This window comes from Haliotis cracherodii, unplaced genomic scaffold (genome assembly GCF_022045235.1).
Source record: "Haliotis cracherodii isolate W230 unplaced genomic scaffold, xgHalCrac1.p SCAF_4, whole genome shotgun sequence".
In the NCBI taxonomy this organism is placed as follows: domain Eukaryota; kingdom Metazoa; phylum Mollusca; class Gastropoda; order Lepetellida; family Haliotidae; genus Haliotis; species Haliotis cracherodii.
The window spans coordinates 64,793,925-64,812,765 of record NW_027266297.1 but is presented as its reverse complement, the minus strand read 5'-3'; the positions used below and the strand labels follow the sequence as shown (position 1 = coordinate 64,812,765).

The following is an 18,841-nucleotide window of genomic DNA, read 5'->3' as shown; positions in this document are numbered from 1 at the left end:
AGTGGTTCGCTCGTCACGCCGAAGACCGGGTTCGATTCCCGACATGGGTACAATATGTGAAGCCCATTTCTGGTGTCCCCCGCCGTGATATTGCTGGAATATTGCTAAAAGCGGCGTAAAACCGTACTCACTCACTCACTTTGGAAGTTTATAAGCTCTAATTTCCTCCGACATTTCCGCCGTTTAAGATATCAGCAGTGGCATAGCAACCGACATACAACATAAGGACAATTTATTCACAGTTTATTCACATATCTTAAAATGTCGTACTGCTGGAATATTGACCAGTGCGGGTTAAACAAAAAAAAAAGACGTGAACACACAATGCCATCTTCGTGTTTAACAAATAATGTATCAGTTGTATCTTAATCAAGGCACCTGAAGTCTTTGAATAATGGCATTTAGAAGTGATACACATAAGGAAGAGAATTTATGAACTTTATTATGAGGGAATATTCACCTAATGAAGGAGTAAGTATATACCCCGAAACCTTGTGTTCCTCAAAATTAAGAAGTTGCCGTCCATAAATTATCTGCCTCAGAACGCGAGATTTTTGAAAGAAGCATGACCAAAGGACTACTAACGTGCGCATGCGCCTTGACCTTATGATATTACGCATGCGCACGGACAGCGTCTAAAACGCGAGAACTCGAGATCGCGAGAAAATGAAATGTCGCATTCTCGCGTTCTCGCGATTTCGTGTTTTTGTGGCCAATTTGACAACTCGAGATTGCGAGATTGCGAGATTGCGAGATTTTGCATCATGTCCAAATGTCGCATTCTCGCGATGTCGACTTTTGACAAAAAGTGCTATGTACCAAAAACACAAGAATGCAAGATCGTGAGAACGCGAGATTTTTGCCAAATCTCGCGTTCTCGCGATCTCGCATTCTCGTGTTTTGGGCATATTTACCTCGTTTCCAAAGGTCGAGAACACGAGAACGCGAGATCGCGAGAAAATAAAATGTCGCATTCTCGCGCTCTCGCGATTTCGTGTTTTTGTGGCCAATTTGACAAGTCGAGATTGCGAGATAACGAGATTTTGCATCATGTCCAAATGTCGCATTCTCGCGATGTCGACTTTTGACAAAAAGTGCTTTGTACCAAAAACACGAGAATCCAAGATCGTGAGAACGCGAGATTTTGGCTCATGTTTTGGGTATATTTACCTCGTTTCCAAAGGTCGCGATAGCGAGAATGCGAGATCGCGAGAATGTCCCTTACAATATTCCATATGTTTTGGTTTGTGGATTCTCACATTCTGATACGAAATATTACATTCGTTTATTCTTCCATGGAGTACCCGTTGGAAAGCTACATCATCTCCTAATGTCTACGTAGACATTACATTTGTATAAATTCATCATTACATTAATCATTCAGATCTACATAATAAAATACGTTTACGCTCTATATTAAATAATAACGGGTGGCCCAGTTGTCTAAGGCGCCGCAATTCGCTTCTCCGAATTGCGTCCTTTGGGCACACATGAAAAGTATAATTGTGAGTTCAAATCCCGGTTCGACCCGATTATGTTTCTAGGTTTGTCAGCACCATACCCGTGCTCGCAATAAACTTGCATCACTTCGAGCTTTATTCTCACATGAAGCTGAAACGCCTAGCTTTAGCTGGAATACTGTCCAAAACGGCGTTAAACCCAACTCACTCACTCACTGATACCGATCCCAGGCCAAGACGTTTAGAAGACGATTGAGGCCCGCGCGAACAGCTAATGGCACCCAGTCGTGACATATGGAAGATCTTATAACAAACGTTATATGAATGTTGGGATGCCGTAACAGCAGGAAGAACATGCTCTTCCGTTCTGCGAAAACCATGAGTCGCCATTGTACTTGTATGCTATCTAGAGTGAGTGTGCTTGGTGTCACGCCGTTCGTTTCCAGCAACACATCGGCCTGTGAAACAAACAATATACATAGCACAGTGTGCGAAGGTTGGGTTGGAACCCAGGCCTTTACCAACTGGTCTACCCCACCGCTCCACCAGTAGAACATACTTACAAAGAACAAAATCAGGAAGTTTGGTGCAAGTTTGTGGATTTATTTATAGACTTATGTCACAGTTTATGTACTTTATAATGCGTTTTAAGATATCCATGACAAACAGTATCTATATTTGATTGGAAGGGCGGCGAGGTAGCTTTGTGGTTAAAACGTTCGCTCGTCACGCCGAAGGCCCGGGTTCGATTCCCAACATGGGTACAATGTATGAAACCCATTTCCCCCGCCGTGATTTTGCTGCAATATTGCCAATAGCGGCGTTAAACCATACTCACTCACTCACTCACACACTCACTCACTCACTCACTCACTCACTTTTTGAATGGAATGGTGTTTTACACGTTCTCTATTTCAAAGAAAGCACTTATCTCTTCAGTCAGGTGATCAGGACACTATTCAAATCCCTTTATTACAATATGTAAAAGCGGCGTTTATTGAGGTCGACCCGTGAAGATCCGGGATAGAATTGGTCGTCAGCAACCCATTCTTGCAGTAAAAGGCGACTTGCTTGACGTAAGAGGCGACTTTCGGGATCGGGTGGTCAGGCTCGCTGACTTGTTTGAAGGATGTCATCGATCCCAATTGCGTGGATCGATGCTCATGATATCAACCACTGGATTGTCTGGTCCAGACTCGATGATTTACAGACCCCTGTCATATAGCTGGAATATTGCTGAGTGCGGCGTAAAACAACCAACCAACCAACCAACATTACTGAGGTCAATACATGTGGTTTATTAAGGTCCATGTACGTTGTAAATTGACTAATGAAGATACATGACGACCGATGTTAGGATCTTAAGGCAATAGTCGACGTATAGCTACCTTTTCCATGATCACGCAAGACTAAGGGGTATTTTCCTGTATAATTGTGGGCTTAAATAATTCATGGTTTGTATAACGTCTTATATAACGTGGATATTGCAATGAAATCGGAAAAGATCGTTCCGTCATTGCCAGCTCACGGCTATGTTTAGCTTTCCGGTATAAGATGTCGGATGGTGTGTTGCGTTATCTGTCGTGCGGGTTTCACTATCTACATCTGTGTTTTACGTGTTGTTGATGCGTCCGTCCTTGAAGAAAGCTGATAACATGAGAAAACAAACAGTTGGTATCATAGCTTCATGGAACGCCTCCGTGGTCTAGTTGTAGAACGTCAGCCCGGAGAGCGGAAGGTCCGGGGTTCGATCCCGGTCTCGTCATACCCAAATACGTTAAAATTGGGTATTTGTTGTTACCCTGCATGGCGCTCGACGTTAAGGGGCTAAAACAAGGACTGGTCGGCTTGGGGTCACTATACTGTGTCTTAGTGGGGTATTCATGTTTAACAGCGGCATGGTATCTCAAGGGACAAGCACCATATGTAGGCATCAGTCTGGACTTGTACAAGCATACACACATACTTGCATGCACGTCGCTATATAAGTGCAATAGTTTTGTACCCATTTCACCCCACCTCGTGGCTCCATGTCGAATGTATTCAGTTTTACTGGTTTTTGTCTAGTCGCCATTAAAGTGTGGGGGAGCAGTTCTTTGACTAAAAACTTAAGAAATGAATTGCTGTCGTTGCAAATAAAAAATAAATATTTCTAGAACAAAAAAATATGTCCATGCATAGGTTAAGATTGTTACTTTGCAACACCTTTTCATTACATCTTTCTCATACTTCCATTAATTGAGCAGGAAAAGGTTTGTGAAAAAAAATGACTGCTCCCCACAATTCCTCAGTGAAGAATTTCAAAACAGCGACTTCCGGCGCCGGTCAATAAAACTAAATCTGTTCAAAGTGATCGGGAAAATATGTTCATATCTACGTAACAACATAACACATGGGCGTTTATTGTTATTGACGACTGACGACATCAAACGATCGATACATGTACCTGGAGTCCATATCTACTTTTTTTCATGATAACGCAAACAGGGGGCATTTGCCTGATTAATTAAATTTGGTTGTCCGATGCACATATGGAGGTTGCTTTTGTACTTTGATCAAACAGTTGTGCACACGGCACGAATGTGTGACGTCATGTTTATATTTTTTGCCAGCTCACAGCTACATGAGGCTTTTCCGTTGGTATATGTGCCATGGTGCGGAGAGGAATATTATTCCATGAATGTTTCTGAGTGGTAAGTGTTGTTGATGTATTCGTCCTTGCAGTAAGCTGATGACAGGAGAAAACAGACAGAGAAGTGGGAAATCATGACTTCATATCGCACGATGTATATTATTAGCATTCAATTTGTCAAGGATGCGTTTCGTCGATGTTCTGCTACAGTGTGAAATAGCTGTCCCAATAATAACAACGCGTTTGATATAGAAGTTTGTAAGAACCTTAATATGTGTTTGTGTTCGTCTAGCCACGTCACAGATATACATTACTTCCATAGAACGTAACGTGTGACATGTAAACAGCATGTGCAGTACGTTCAATGCAGGATTAAACACATTGTTAAACAACGCGCTCGAACACGTTACAGAAAAGGGGAATTTTCCGAAGTATTTACCAATTTCTCAGTGTATTTACAGTGGGTCAAGGCGAACCTTTGTATCAATGCAGAATTCAAGGTTAGTCTTCGTGTGTACAACATCGTGTCCATTAATGCGAGACAATTTAGCCTACCTTATCATGATTCAAAATTTGTTGCTATTTACGCTCTTGTTGAATGGGGATTCTAAGGTCTGATCCAAGAGGTATATATATATATAAACACATATATATATATATATGTGTGTGTGTGTGTGTGTGTGTGTGTGTATACTTCTTTTTTTGTTGAGAGTATATATATATATATATATATATATTCTCTTAAAAAAAAAAAACTTTCAAAATGTAATATAATGCCATGTTTTCAAAATAGGACACAGAAACCATGATTGAAACACTGTTTGGAGATCAATGTACACAATGTTCAAAACAAGAATCGTGTCACCTAGACAGTGTATTTACAGTGGGTCAAGGCGAACCTTTGTATCAATGCAGAATTCAAGGTTAGTCTTCGTGTGTACAACATCGCGTCCAATAATGCGAGACAATGTAGCCTACCATATCATGATTCAAAATTTGTTGCTATTTACGCTCTTGTTGAATGGGGATTCTAAGGTCTGATCCAAGAGGTATATATATATATGTGTGTGTGTGTGTGTGTGTGTGTGTGTGTGTGTGTGTGTGTGTGTGTGTGTATTTATATACTTCTTTTTTTAAGAGTATATATATATATATATATACTCTTAAAATAAAAGAAACTTTCAAAATGTAATATAATGCGATGTTTTCAAAATAGGACACAGAAACCATAACTAAAACACTGTTTGAAGATCAATGTACACAATGTTCAAAACATTAATCGTGTCACCTAGACAGCCACACGTAATCTTGTAATCTCCCAATGGCGTTGTTCTGTTGAGCTGCATTCAGTCTTGGCATTCTGTCACCGCCTCTACTGCCGTTATAAGGACTGTATGAACAGCCGTTGATGTGGATTTTTATACCCATTCAGCAGGGAGGTCCCTATATGCAGGATCCTGTGCTGCACGTTTTTTACAGGCGGTTGCTGTGCTGCACGTTTTTTTACAGTTGGCTCACCGTTCTCATAAATGTTGCAGATCAAAGATATCATTGTCTACATTGTGGACAGACCTGTTACTTTAGCCACACTCACCAGACTGATCCATCACTGAGGGATATTCTCGAAAAGTGACTCGAACCATCACAGATGCGCATCGTACCTACATGAAGGCTGTTCATGATCAAAAATGGAAGGCATTCGAAGGTTATTTGTGTGAGCAACCCATGCAAGAGTTCTCATCTTTGGCGACCCTAGACGAAGTGATAATCCTTCCTCGTGGAAATCTCACGGTTGCAGACTTTTACAGGCTTGGGTATCTGTCCCCCACCGTCCAACCGTGGGATAAATGCAAAGTATGAGATAGGATAAGTTTGTAAAATTTGGAAAATTTACAATAAATTGTATCTCACACGCAAAACAATCATCCTCGCATCACAGTTACACCAGCCTGCATGCTCTAAGAAAGGGAATGGGTAAGCTGGCGACATCATGATTCATGCACAAGATTCATGCATTGCACAGACCAATGTGTGAGGTGTTTTTTAAAGCTGGACACTTGTTTTGAGATCGTTTCCATACCAGGATCAAAGAAGGATGACATGCATAGTGTGATATAGGTGAAGATTTATTAATATACAATTCATTGTAAAAGTTCCATTTTTTTCTTGAATTATTTAATGTTAAATAACTAATCTAAGGTTTTGGTGTCTACAATTATATACAAAACAAGCCCTAGTGGTTATTTGATTACCACCTTAAACCCAAGAGAAGTTAATATTTAAGCTACATAAGGAATACAAATACAATTGGGCAGTCTCTCAATCTGGACATTGTCACATGGTGTGATACAAACCAAAAAGCACATCCTTTCATATCCACTTTAGATGGAGCCCTTGCAAGAGCTGAAGACGCTGTTTGCGCGACTGAAGTCTTTGGTTATCCTGAACAACTACGAGACTGAAAATGTGTTGACAACAAAACGTCGCGGACACACAGTGCAGGTATTACTTCAACTGTTCGGATTAATAGAGTAATTAAAACCTATGATACAGTGTTCAGAAATGCATTTTGTTGGTCCTTTACTATCCAATACTAGTCCAAGTATTTTCATGTGTGGATAACTCTCAATGTGTGTGGATTCTTAATTTAATTTTCAGAAAAACAATGACAAGCATTTTGAACTTCAACATTTAGTATCCAAGGTCGAGGAACATATATCGCGGATGGAAAGTCTGTATTTTTCAGTACAGAACAGCAGCAAACATGTCGTCAGTGGCCAAAAAAGAGTTGAACAGATGTTCATGGAGCAGGTGAAGGAAGACACTGAAAAGCGGATTGAACTAGAGAGAAGAAACGCAATCCTGGAAAGCCAAAGGGACACTTTGCAGGGAGACTTCCTGGCTGCCAAAGACGAATTAAAAGCAGTCAAGGACGAACTGAAAGCAGCTGAAATTACCATAGCGACAATCAAGGACAGCCACGAGGTAAAGAATATATCTGTAGATAATGTGTTCCAGTAGATGTTGCATTACGAAGTGAGAGTCGATGACTTGCACACCAGGATAGTGTCACATAAGGCAGTACATAGAGTATGACTTATTGGAGGTTTGTTTCTATATCGCTAATGCAGCATATTCTCATGCCCCATTTGAGAAAACCCAATCTCATTAAAATCAGATCTTAGTTTTCGGTACCGCTAAACAAAGATCTCAGGACATCCCATAACGGGTCACGTGAGAACGACCTTTCGCGAACTTTAAACGACAAATGAAATGACTGACAAGCAATCGACATTAGCCAATCAGAAGGTAGCTTTCTCGAGCTTTGTGACACAAGTTTCAAACTGGCGACTACGCTTCGAAACATATTTTGACGTATTCTCGTTTAAAAAAATTAAACCTGTTAAAAAACCATTCTGGAATGGCTTATAGATGGCCTAGATTGTATGGATATAATGAAAAAAACGTAACTGTCGTTCGGAATACCCTCTGTTAATTTTTTCGAAGTTGCATGATGCACATTCCGTCCGTCACTTTCATGATCTGGTAAGCGACGCTCTGACTGGTTGGATGAAAAATCGTTCTGACGTGACCCGTAATGGGATGTCCTCAGATCTTTGTTTAGTGATAGCGAGAACTAAGATCTTATTAAAATGAGATTGCAGAAAACCTGGTGTCAACACAGTTATCTGGTCGTCTGTCCTGAGTCTTTGTCTTGAATTCATTGCTTCCATTTTATTGTTCTAGCAGGGGTGCTCATATTGGATAGACCGTTTTCTTCAACATGCCTCCTGAAGTATGTTTCACTATTATACAGCGTTGCTAACATGACTAACATTGATAAAGTATTCCATAAATGTTTCAACGCTAACATTTGTGATTGTATTTACATGTCCGCACTAAACATGATTTACCCACATATTCACTTAAATGTAACACCTTATTTCACAGGAGAAGCCATTTCGTCGTTCGTTCAGTTATGCCTGTCTCAATAAATCCACCACGACCATTAATACTCAAGACACGGGTTTCAGTGAGCCAATCGGTGTAAGTTGCTATAAAAAGAATTCAAGTTATCGAGTTGGTATATCCACCTATACAAGGTGAACGTGTTGGGATGCGCTATGTCACAATAGGGTATACCGTCTGATAACGCGACCCTGCTAAAGATAATCCTCAGTACAACATGTTTCCATACTGTTCAAATAACAAAAAGAGATAGTTTTTTTGCCTTTAAAGATGTGTGTCATTTTTTATACGCGTTTAGGTAGTTAGCATATTGCAAAATATATATCAACTAAAATATATTGGAGATAAACTACCGGGCATTAGATCGCCATCGAATAACAATTTCTTGTTTAGTTTCATGTATAGCCACATCAAATATTGGTGTTTAGTTTCTTTTGCCAAGTAATTTATTATGATGTAATATGTCCACTGTAAGGCTCTAGAGGGGCATATATACTGAACCAAATAAAAATCTTCACAATCCTAAAATTTTAACATTTTGACCAGTTAAACAGTAATGGCCACGTATTGTCTTCAGATAACACCCGTTTTTGTGCAGGTGAATTGATCAAAATCATGTGCACAGCACTATAGTGGCAAAAGTGGTTTTTCACGTGCAACTGGTCACGTGGCCATAATACCGCACGTGTTTTCAGCCATACTTGTTAGCAGTCATTAACAAAAAAAGAATAACACAAGAAAAAAAGAGTCTTTACGGCCATTTGTCATGCCACGCCTTTCAAATGTGCAACGTGAACGTGGCATCGGCATGTTGCAGACGGTTGCAGGTCGACCACGTGTGACGTCACATGCAGAGGATCGTCAGATTGTCTTACGTCACCTCCGTTACCGATTTTTGACGGCTACATCAACCAGAAATGAACTGTTTAGGGGTAGACTGAGTGCGCAAACTGTTCGAAACCGTCTGAGAACTGCTCACCTTCAAGCACGAAGTCCATACTGCAGGCCGATTCTGACTCAATTACACAGACGTCAACGTCAATTGTGGGCACAGCGACACCTACGATGGACTCAGAGGAATTGGAATCAAGTCGTCTTCAGTGATGAATCCAGATTTAATCTTCGATTTGCTGATGGTAGGGCGAGGGTGTGGAGGCGCCGTCATGAACGTTACGCCAAGTGTTGTGTACAGGAAGATGACAGATTTCGAGGCGGAAGTGTCATGGTGTGGGATGCTTTCTGTGGCAATGCACGTTCCAGGCTTCTTGACATCCTTGGCAACCTCAACACTGCTGCTTACCGCAACCAGGTACTGGCACAGAACTACTGCCTTTTATGGCAGCACATGGACCCGGTTTGATCTTCCAACACGACAATGCCAGACCCAACAAAGCAATTTTGACAAGGAATTTCCTTCAGAATGCGGGAGTCAACGTCATGGACGAGCCGTCAAGGTCTCCCTACTTCAATCCCATCGAACACGTCTGTGATTCTCTTGGCAGAAGTCTGCGCACTCTGCGGAACCATCCACAGAATTTGCAAGATCTTGGCACCATTTTGCAGCAACAATGGCGTCGTCTTCCCAATCATGTGTTCACAAGCATCACAAGGTCCATGCGGAGGCGATGAGTGGCAGTTGTCAACGCACATGGTGGCCATACACGCTACTGAACTTGTGTGCCATCAGATTCTCGTGCTTGGGACTTATGATTTAAACTGTGGATTTTATTACTTAATACCGTAGGTGCTTGGAACCAATTATGGTTACCACCGTTAATTAAAATCCTCCTTTGGGCATTATAGATTAAAAATTACCTTCTATGATACATTTGTCCGTTGTATATCATATACGGGATTACTTTTAAAAATGTGAAGTTTTTAATTTGACTAAAATTGGCGATTTTAGGTAGGCAGACAATTCAATTATTGTTCGTCTTGACATTTGTCAATCTCATTAAAATCAGATTTACAAGCTTTGTTTAGCGGTAGCGAGAACTAAGATCTGATTTTTAATGAGATTGGACATTTGTCATCTCACATATGCAAAGCATATTTGTTCTGGTGGTATTTTAATGCACGAGCATTATTTGAAATGCTGAGTGTCAACCAACGTTTCAGGGACACCTTCCTATTCTTGAAGAAATACGGATGAAGGTGGATCAGCTATTGGAATCTGCGTCAACCAGTCTCTGCCCTACAACCACGTGTCGTCAACTGCCGCCTCTTGTGAGGGGGTTTTGTGTCAACATCCAGGACTTCGTTAGTAAGTATGATAACAAAGCAGGAATTAGTAAATGTGATAATAATGTGTGAATGTGTTATTGAGTATGAGACAATGTAGGGATTCAGCCGTGAGTATTGTAACAAAGTAGATTTGGAAGAGAATTATGACAATGTTGATAATAGTGAAAATGATAACAACGTAGGAATTTGTTGTGAGGAAAACAATGCCTTAATTTGTCTGCGAGTGTGATACAATGCATGAATGCATGAATGTGTTGGAGAGTATGATAACGATGCATGAATTTGTAAGCGAGTGTGATAACAATGTTGTAATTTCTTGTGAGTATAACAATGCCTGAATTTGTTTGCGAGTGTGATAACAATGCATGAATTTGTTAGTGAGTATGATAACAATGCATGAATATATTGATGAGTGTGATAACAATGCAATAATTTATTGGTGAGTATGATAACAATGTTGAAATTTGTTGTGAGTATAACAATGCATGGATTTGTAAGCGTGTGTGATATCAATGCATGAATTTGTTAGCGAGTGTGATAACAATGCATTGATTTGTTAGCGAGTTAATAATAATGCATGAATTTGTTAGCGAGTGTGATAACAATGCATGAATTTGTTAGCGAGTGTGATAACAGATTGTTGTGAGTGTGATAATGATGTTAGAATTTGTTGAGTAAAGAGTTGAGAAAGCTAACCTTCATAAAGGTATTTCACTGTTGCAGTTACATAATCGAGTTTAGATAAACATTCGCGGATGAAACATCGCTTGCAAAATAATAAAGGATGGAAGTACATAAGTTTACCTTACTGTTACCATTGGCTATATTTTGATCCATGTACCTGTCTAATAGTTTCGCCAGACAGCAGCAGAATAAATCAGTTCTCCAGATGCCTTGGAGTTAATCGAACCAGACTGCTTGAACTAAAGAAGGAACAGGATTGCACCGGCGATCGTGCTACTCTGTTCTGGGCCGTCATCTGTGAGTGGAACAGAATCAGTGTTACCCAGGCAACCCGTGCCACCAGGCTGAGTCAGCTGATACAGGCCTGTGATGAGTGTGGAATACATAATCCCTTAGATGGTAAATAAAAATGCACTCTATGGTGTGAATCCCATTTTCACCGAACGTAAACATGTTAGAGTGTGTGCGTTTGAGTCCCCGAGTTTCACCATAAGCTCAGAAGCTCAGAAGTTTAGACATTTACCATTTTGTAGCACGGACATGGTGCTGACAAACCTAGAAACATAATCGGGATAAATTGGGTGGTGGGGTGCTTTCAGCGAGGTGAGAGGGGGCAGGGGGTTACTTGAGTAAACAGACAAGTAGACTTTTGTTTGATTGACCTTACGAATAATTGCCCCGACCCTTGTCTTTGTTACTCTCTCACCTCCTGGTGATCATTTCAGGCTAGTTCTAATTCTTGTTATTGGATCGAGTGCACAGACTTAGAACAAATTGGATCTGTGTTGTCATAAACTTCAAGTAAGCAGATAATCAAAAGGTTCTCAAATACTTGTATAAAACTGGGACTGCCAATTTGCCCGAAACTGCTCTTCCATTAGTCTTCTTATTGTGTCAGCGGAATCATCTATTTACGATCATGTGTCTACTTTCAGTGCGCCCGATGCCAACCAAAGACCGTCTAATCATTGAGAAGATCTACTCGTACCTGGTGGAGCACCTCATGGTCCGACCAGCTCTTGTCTACCTACGGGACTCTCAGAAGCTCACTCCAAACATAGTCCAGTATGTGCAGGATCCCCAGCCAAACCCAGATCAAGTCCAGAGGTTTGTGGAAGTCCTACCTGTGTGTGGCGACCAGGCTCTAGACATCTTCGTGGACGCTCTACAGAAATCTGAACAACAACATATTGTAGATGTCATGGCTGCTTCAGAACCATGGAGGTTTCAAGGTATGTGTGATATTCAGCGCCCTGTAAAAATCGTTTAATGCATTAATATGTAGATTTTAAATTCCCATTGGGTTGAGTCCCGATGACCTTGAAGGCCACGGCAGTACGTTAATGTTCTGATCTCTCATGAAATCAGTACAGACTCCTGTTGAGTTCGGCCGAGCATTGTTATGCTGAAAAAGGGATGTCTGATGCTCGCAGAGCCAGGACGTAAAATATCGTCACATTAAAGCATACCTGTTAAGTTGCCCTGGATATGAACAAGATCTGTTTTCCACCCTTAAAGGTGGCTCACCACATCATAAATCTTGCTCCATCGGATCTGTCGACTTCTTGTAAACAACATCCGGTATAACGCTCATTTCATCACAGATAACAGCAATATACCAGGGAGTAAGATAATAGCAAAATACCAGGGAGTAAGATAACAGCAATATACCAGAGAGTAAGATAATAGCAATATACCAAGGAGTAGGATAACAGCAACATACCGTGGACTAGGATAACAGCAATATACTGGAGAGTAAGATAATATCAATATACCAGGGAGTAAGATAATAGCAATATACCAGGGAGTAAGATAACAGCAATATACCAGGGAGTAAGATAACAGCAATATACCAGAGAGTAAGATGATAGCAATATACCAAGGATTAGGATAACAGCAATATACCATAGACTAGGATAACAGCAATATACCAGAGAGTAAGATAATATCAATATACCAGGGAGTAAGATAACAGCAATATACCAAGGAGTAAGATAACAGCAATATACCAGAGAGTAAGATAACAGCAATATACCAAGGAGTAGGATAACAGCAATATACCATGGACTAGGATAACAGCAATATACCAGAGAGTAAGATAATAGCAATATACCAGGGAGTAAGATAATAGCAATATACCAGGGAGTAAGATAACAGCAATATACCAGTAAGTAAGATAATAGCAATATACCAGGGAGTAAGATAACAGCAATATACCAGGGAGTAAGATAACAGCAATATACCAGAGAGTAAGATAATAGCAATATACCAAGGAGTAGGATAACAGCAATATACCATGGACTAGGATAACAGCAATATACCAGAGAGTAAGATAATATCAATATACCAGGGAGTAAGATAATAGCAATATACCAGGGAGTAAGATAATAGCAATATACCAGGGAGTAAGATAACAGCAATATACCAGGGAGTAAGATAACAGCAATATACCAGTGAGTAAGATAATATCAATATACCAGGGAGTAAGATAACAGCAATATACCATGGACTAGGATAACAGCAATATACCAGAGAGTAAGATAATATCAATATACCAGGGAGTAAGATAACAGCAATATACCAGGGAGTAAGATAATAGCAATATACCAGGGAGTAAGATAATAGCAATATACCAGGGAGTAAGATAATAGCAATATACCAGGGAGTAAGATAACAGCAATATACCAGGGAGTAAGATAACAGGAATATACCAGGGAGTAAGATAATAGCAATATACCAATGAGTAAGATAATATCAATATACCAGGGAGTAAGATAATAGCAATATACCAGGAAGTAAGATAACAGCAATATACCAAGGAGTAGGATAACAGCAATATACCATGGACTAGGATAACAGCAATACACCAGAGGGTAAGATAATATCAATATACCAGGGAGTAAGATAATAGCAATATACCAGGTAGTAAGATAACTGCAATATACAAGGGAGTAAGATAATAGCAATATACCAGAGAGTAAGATAATAGCAATATACCAAGGAGTAGGATACCAGGGAGTAAGATAATAGCAATGTACCAGGGAGTAAGATAACAGCAATATACCAGGGAGTAAGATAATAGCAATATACCAGGGAGTAAGATAATAGCAATATACCAAGGAGTAGGATAACAGCAATATACCATGGACTAGGATAACAGCAATATACCAGAGAGTAAGATAATAGCAATATACCAGGGAGTAAGATAACAGCAATATACCAGGGAGTAAGATAACAGCAATATACCAGTTAGTAAGATAATATCAATATGCCAGGGAGTAAGATAACAGCAATATACCAGGGAGTAAGATAATAGATATATACCCGGGAGTAAGATAATAGCAATATACCAGGGAGTAAGATAACAGCAATATACCAGGGAGTAAGATAATATCAATATACCAGGGAGTAAGATAACAGCAATATACCAGAGAGTAAGATAATAGCAATATACCAAGGAGTAGGATAACAGCAGTATACCATGGACTAGGATAACAGCAATATACCAGGGAGTAAGATAATATCAATATACCAGGGAGTAAGATAACAGCAATATACCAGGGAGTAAGATAATAGCAATATACCAGTGAGTAAGATAATATCAATATACCAGGGAGTAAGATAACAGCAATATACCAGGGAGTAAGATAATAGCAATGTACCAATGAGTAAGATAATAGCAATATAGCAGGGAGTAAGATAATAGCAATATACCAGGGAGTAAGATAACAGCAATATACCAGAGAGTAAGATAATAGCAATATACCAAGGAGTAGCATAACAGCAACATACCATGGACTAGGATAACAGCAATATACCAGAGAGTAAGATAATATCAATATACCAGGGAGTAAGATAATAGCAATATACCAGGGAGTAAGATAACAGCAATATACCAGGGAGTAAGATAACAGCAATATACCAGAGAGGAAGATAATAGCAATATACCAAGGAGTAGGATAACAGCAATATACCATAGACTAGGATAACAGCAATATACCAGAGAGTAAGATAATATCAATATACCAGGGAGTAAGATAACAGCAATATACCAGGGAGTAAGATAACAGCAATATACCAGAGAGTAAGATAATATCAATATACCAGGGAGTAAGATAACAGCAATATACCAGGGAGTAAGATAATAGATATATACCCGGGAGTAAGATAATAGCAATATACCAGGGAGTAAGATAACAGCAATATACCAGGGAGTAAGATAACAGCAATATACCAGAGAGTAAGATAATAGCAATATACCAAGGAGTAGGATAACAGCAATATACCATGGACTAGGATAACAGCAATATACCAGAGAGTAAGATAATATCAATATACCAGGGAGTAAGATAACAGCAATATACCAGGGAGTAAGATAATAGCAATATACCAGTGAGTAAGATAATATCAATATACCAGGGAGTAAGATAACAGCAATATACCAGGGAGTAAGATAATAGCAATGTACCAATGAGTAAGATAATAGCAATATAGCAGGGAGTAAGATAATAGCAATATACCAGGGAGTAAGATAACAGCAATATACCAGAGAGTAAGATAATAGCAATATACCAAGGAGTAGCATAACAGCAACATACCATGGACTAGGATAACAGCAATATACCAGAGAGTAAGATAATATCAATATACCAGGGAGTAAGATAATAGCAATATACCAGGGAGTAAGATAACAGCAATATACCAGGGAGTAAGATAACAGCAATATACCAGAGAGGAAGATAATAGCAATATACCAAGGAGTAGGATAACAGCAATATACCATAGACTAGGATAACAGCAATATACCAGAGAGTAAGATAATATCAATATACCAGGGAGTAAGATAACAGCAATATACCAGGGAGTAAGATAACAGCAATATACCAGAGAGTAAGATAATATCAATATACCAGGGAGTAAGATAACAGCAATATACCAGGGAGTAAGATAATAGATATATACCCGGGAATAAGATAATAGCAATATACCAGGGAGTAAGATAACAGCAATAAACCAGGGAGTAAGATAATATCAATATACCAGGGAGTAAGATAACAGCAATATACCAGAGAGTAAGATAATAGCAATATACCAAGGAGTAGGATAACAGCAATATACCATGGACTAGGATAACAGCAATATACCAGAGAGTAAGATAATATCAATATACCAGGGAGTAAGATAACAGCAATATACCAGGGAGTAAGATAATAGCAATATACCAGTGAGTAAGATAATATCAATATACCAGGGAGTAAGATAACAGCAATATACCAGGGAGTAAGATAATAGCAATGTACCAATGAGTAAGATAATAGCAATATAGCAGGGAGTAAGATAATAGCAATATACCAGGGAGTAAGATAACAGCAATATACCAGGGAGTAAGATAATAGAAATATACCCGGGAGTAAGATAATAGCAATATACCAGGGAGTAAGATAACAGCAATATACCAGGGAGTAAGATAAAAGCAATATAGCAGGGAGTAAGATAACAGCAATATACCAGGGAGTAAGATAACAGCAATATACCAGAGAGTAAGATAATATTAATATACCAGGGAGTAAGATAACAGCAATATACCAGGGAGTAAGCCAGGATTTTGATTGCAGTCTACGTTATTATTGAGTGTTGGCCTGATTATTTTCACTTTGTTATCTGAATGATTTGTGAAAACGTGTCATAAACTAGACCAAGATATCTATGACAAAATCCAAAGACTTGTACATGAAAACTGCTTTTTCTGTTGCCAATGTAACGAATCATGCAAATTTCAAAGGTCATCCATGACAATAAAACCGTCTTGTGACACTTCGCCAGTTAATACGAACATGTAGAGACCCGTGAAGATCCGGGTAGAATTGGTCTTCAGGAACCCATGCTTGCCGTAAAAGGTGACTACGCTTCTAGTAAGAGACGACTAACGGGATCGGGTCGTCAGGCTCGCTGACTTGGTTGACGCATGTCATCGTATCCCAATTGCGTGGATCGATGTCCATGATGTCAGTCACTGGATTGTCTGGTCCAGACGCGATTTTATACAGACCGCCGTCATATAACTGGAATACTGCTGAGAGCGGCGTTAAACAACACATAAACAAGAAAACAAACTTGTATGTCACCTGGCAGTGCAACATTGAATATTTTCCACCCACGAAAGTTTCTTTTGAAAATACTGTTACCACTTATGTGTGGAGAATATATATGATAATTCTCATCATCATTCAGGTGCCAAACTTGATGATGTTTCAGATACATTGCACAAAGACCAGCAAGGAATATACAGAAGAAAGACTGAAAAGACAGCGAAAAAGAAATTCAGCTTTAAGTCTTTCATTTCTTTTTAAATCTTCAACTTGAAAACGAAATACACGCGACAAGAACCATTTCTTTGATTAGACTAATTTCTTTGAAATCTTCGAAGAAAGGGTATGCTCGATTATCATACCTTCATTTTTTTTTAATTGTTTGGTTGTTGTAACTGCAATATTACGTGTTATTTCGACAGCGCCGATTGAAATGGCTTATCTTGAAATTGGCATCATACGGGTGAGACAAGAAAGTGTTGTGGCAACACTGTTTATTGTACCTTAGAATAGCATCTTCCCCAGGCAAGAGAGTTAACTGACTATAAAAGACCAGTTTCCACCCTTGCCCAACTAGGCTGGTATTATGGAGTTACATTTTGGCTGGACTAACGAGTCTCTGCATAGTCCAATCAAAATCGCGCACCGAAATCGAAATCCGGTTCGTAAAGTGTCATGCAGATTTCGGTCGACTGCAGGATTTGCAAAACATGTGCACCGCTAACTCGTTGTCAACAGATATTTTCTAAATCTTTTCATGTTTTTAATCAAGGTGCTCACGTGATTTGATGCACTTCGCGTTGTAAGACTCATTTCATAACAATACAGATCTTTATTATCGATCAGATCGCCTTGACTGCGCCACCGTTTTGTTTGAAGCAAATGCAAGTGATACTAGAGGTTGAATCTGATTGGTCAACAGGAGAAGCATAGAAAGGACATAACTCGTAATAGCCACTGGTGGCGCTACGATCGAGCCCTTCGGCAAGGGTGGAAACTGGACCTTTAAAGTCAGTTAACTCTCTTGCCTCAGGAAGATGTAGAATAGAGAAAAAATCGATATAACTAGAATACATAATGAGAAAGAAACAGCTGAATGCTTTCGGTGCCATCTAACCTATGCCACAAAGTTTTTATTCTTGGAGGTATTCAATTTCCTGTCTTTTTGTTTGCTTTTTTGTTGTTTAGCGCTGCATTCAGCAATATCCCAGCCATATGAAGGCGGTCTATAAATAATCCAGACCAGTCAATCCATTGATGACATGAGCATCGATCCACGCTATAAAGATACGATGACATGCATCAGCCAAGTCAACCAGCCTATCCCGTTAGTCGCCTCTTAAGACAAGCATGGGTTGCTGAAGATCAGTTCGAACCTGGATCTTCACGGGCATTTTCTAAAAGTATGTTGTGACTGGCATATCTTCTTTTTTTCATTTCTAGTCTGAATTCTTGTCGATGTTTTTGTTTTACGCAAACTTGTAATAGCCTATTTATATATGTAGATATTTACATTTTCATAAAATAATCATGATTAAAAAGACCAAAGCAGACGACCGCCAAAAATGACTTGTTCAGTCATAAACTAAAGTAAATTCTTTTTATTTTGAGGAGTAAAATTATTTATTTTTTTAGATTACATCAACAATATGTGCTTTCCATACGGTTCTGGTCATAGTGACCAAGTCAAGGAGGCCAACGTCTGTATTTTCATGAGTTTGTGGTATGTTCGCGGCATTGTGCTTATTTCCGTGCCAGTGTCC

The 18,841-nt window shown here is 39.4% G+C and overlaps 1 protein-coding gene and 1 long non-coding RNA gene across 2 annotated transcripts; both read left to right on the top strand.

The window, feature by feature from the left end:
• The first annotated feature begins 4,096 nt into the window (after positions 1-4,096).
• On the top strand, positions 4,097-6,590 carry LOC139480532 (uncharacterized). Its single transcript, XR_011654424.1, has 3 exons — positions 4,097-4,153; positions 5,631-5,946; positions 6,478-6,590. It is a non-coding gene; the product is annotated as an uncharacterized lncRNA (long non-coding RNA).
• A 271-nt stretch (positions 6,591-6,861) lies between these two features.
• Positions 6,862-17,890, top strand: LOC139480226 (uncharacterized). The gene is made up of 6 exons (XM_071263253.1): positions 6,862-7,077; positions 8,044-8,139; positions 10,180-10,324; positions 11,158-11,388; positions 11,925-12,221; positions 17,245-17,890. Exons 1-6 carry the CDS (start codon positions 6,889-6,891, stop codon positions 17,337-17,339), a joined length of 1,053 nt encoding a protein of 350 aa, XP_071119354.1. The 5' UTR covers positions 6,862-6,888; the 3' UTR covers positions 17,340-17,890.
• Positions 17,891-18,841: the final 951 nt, after the last annotated feature.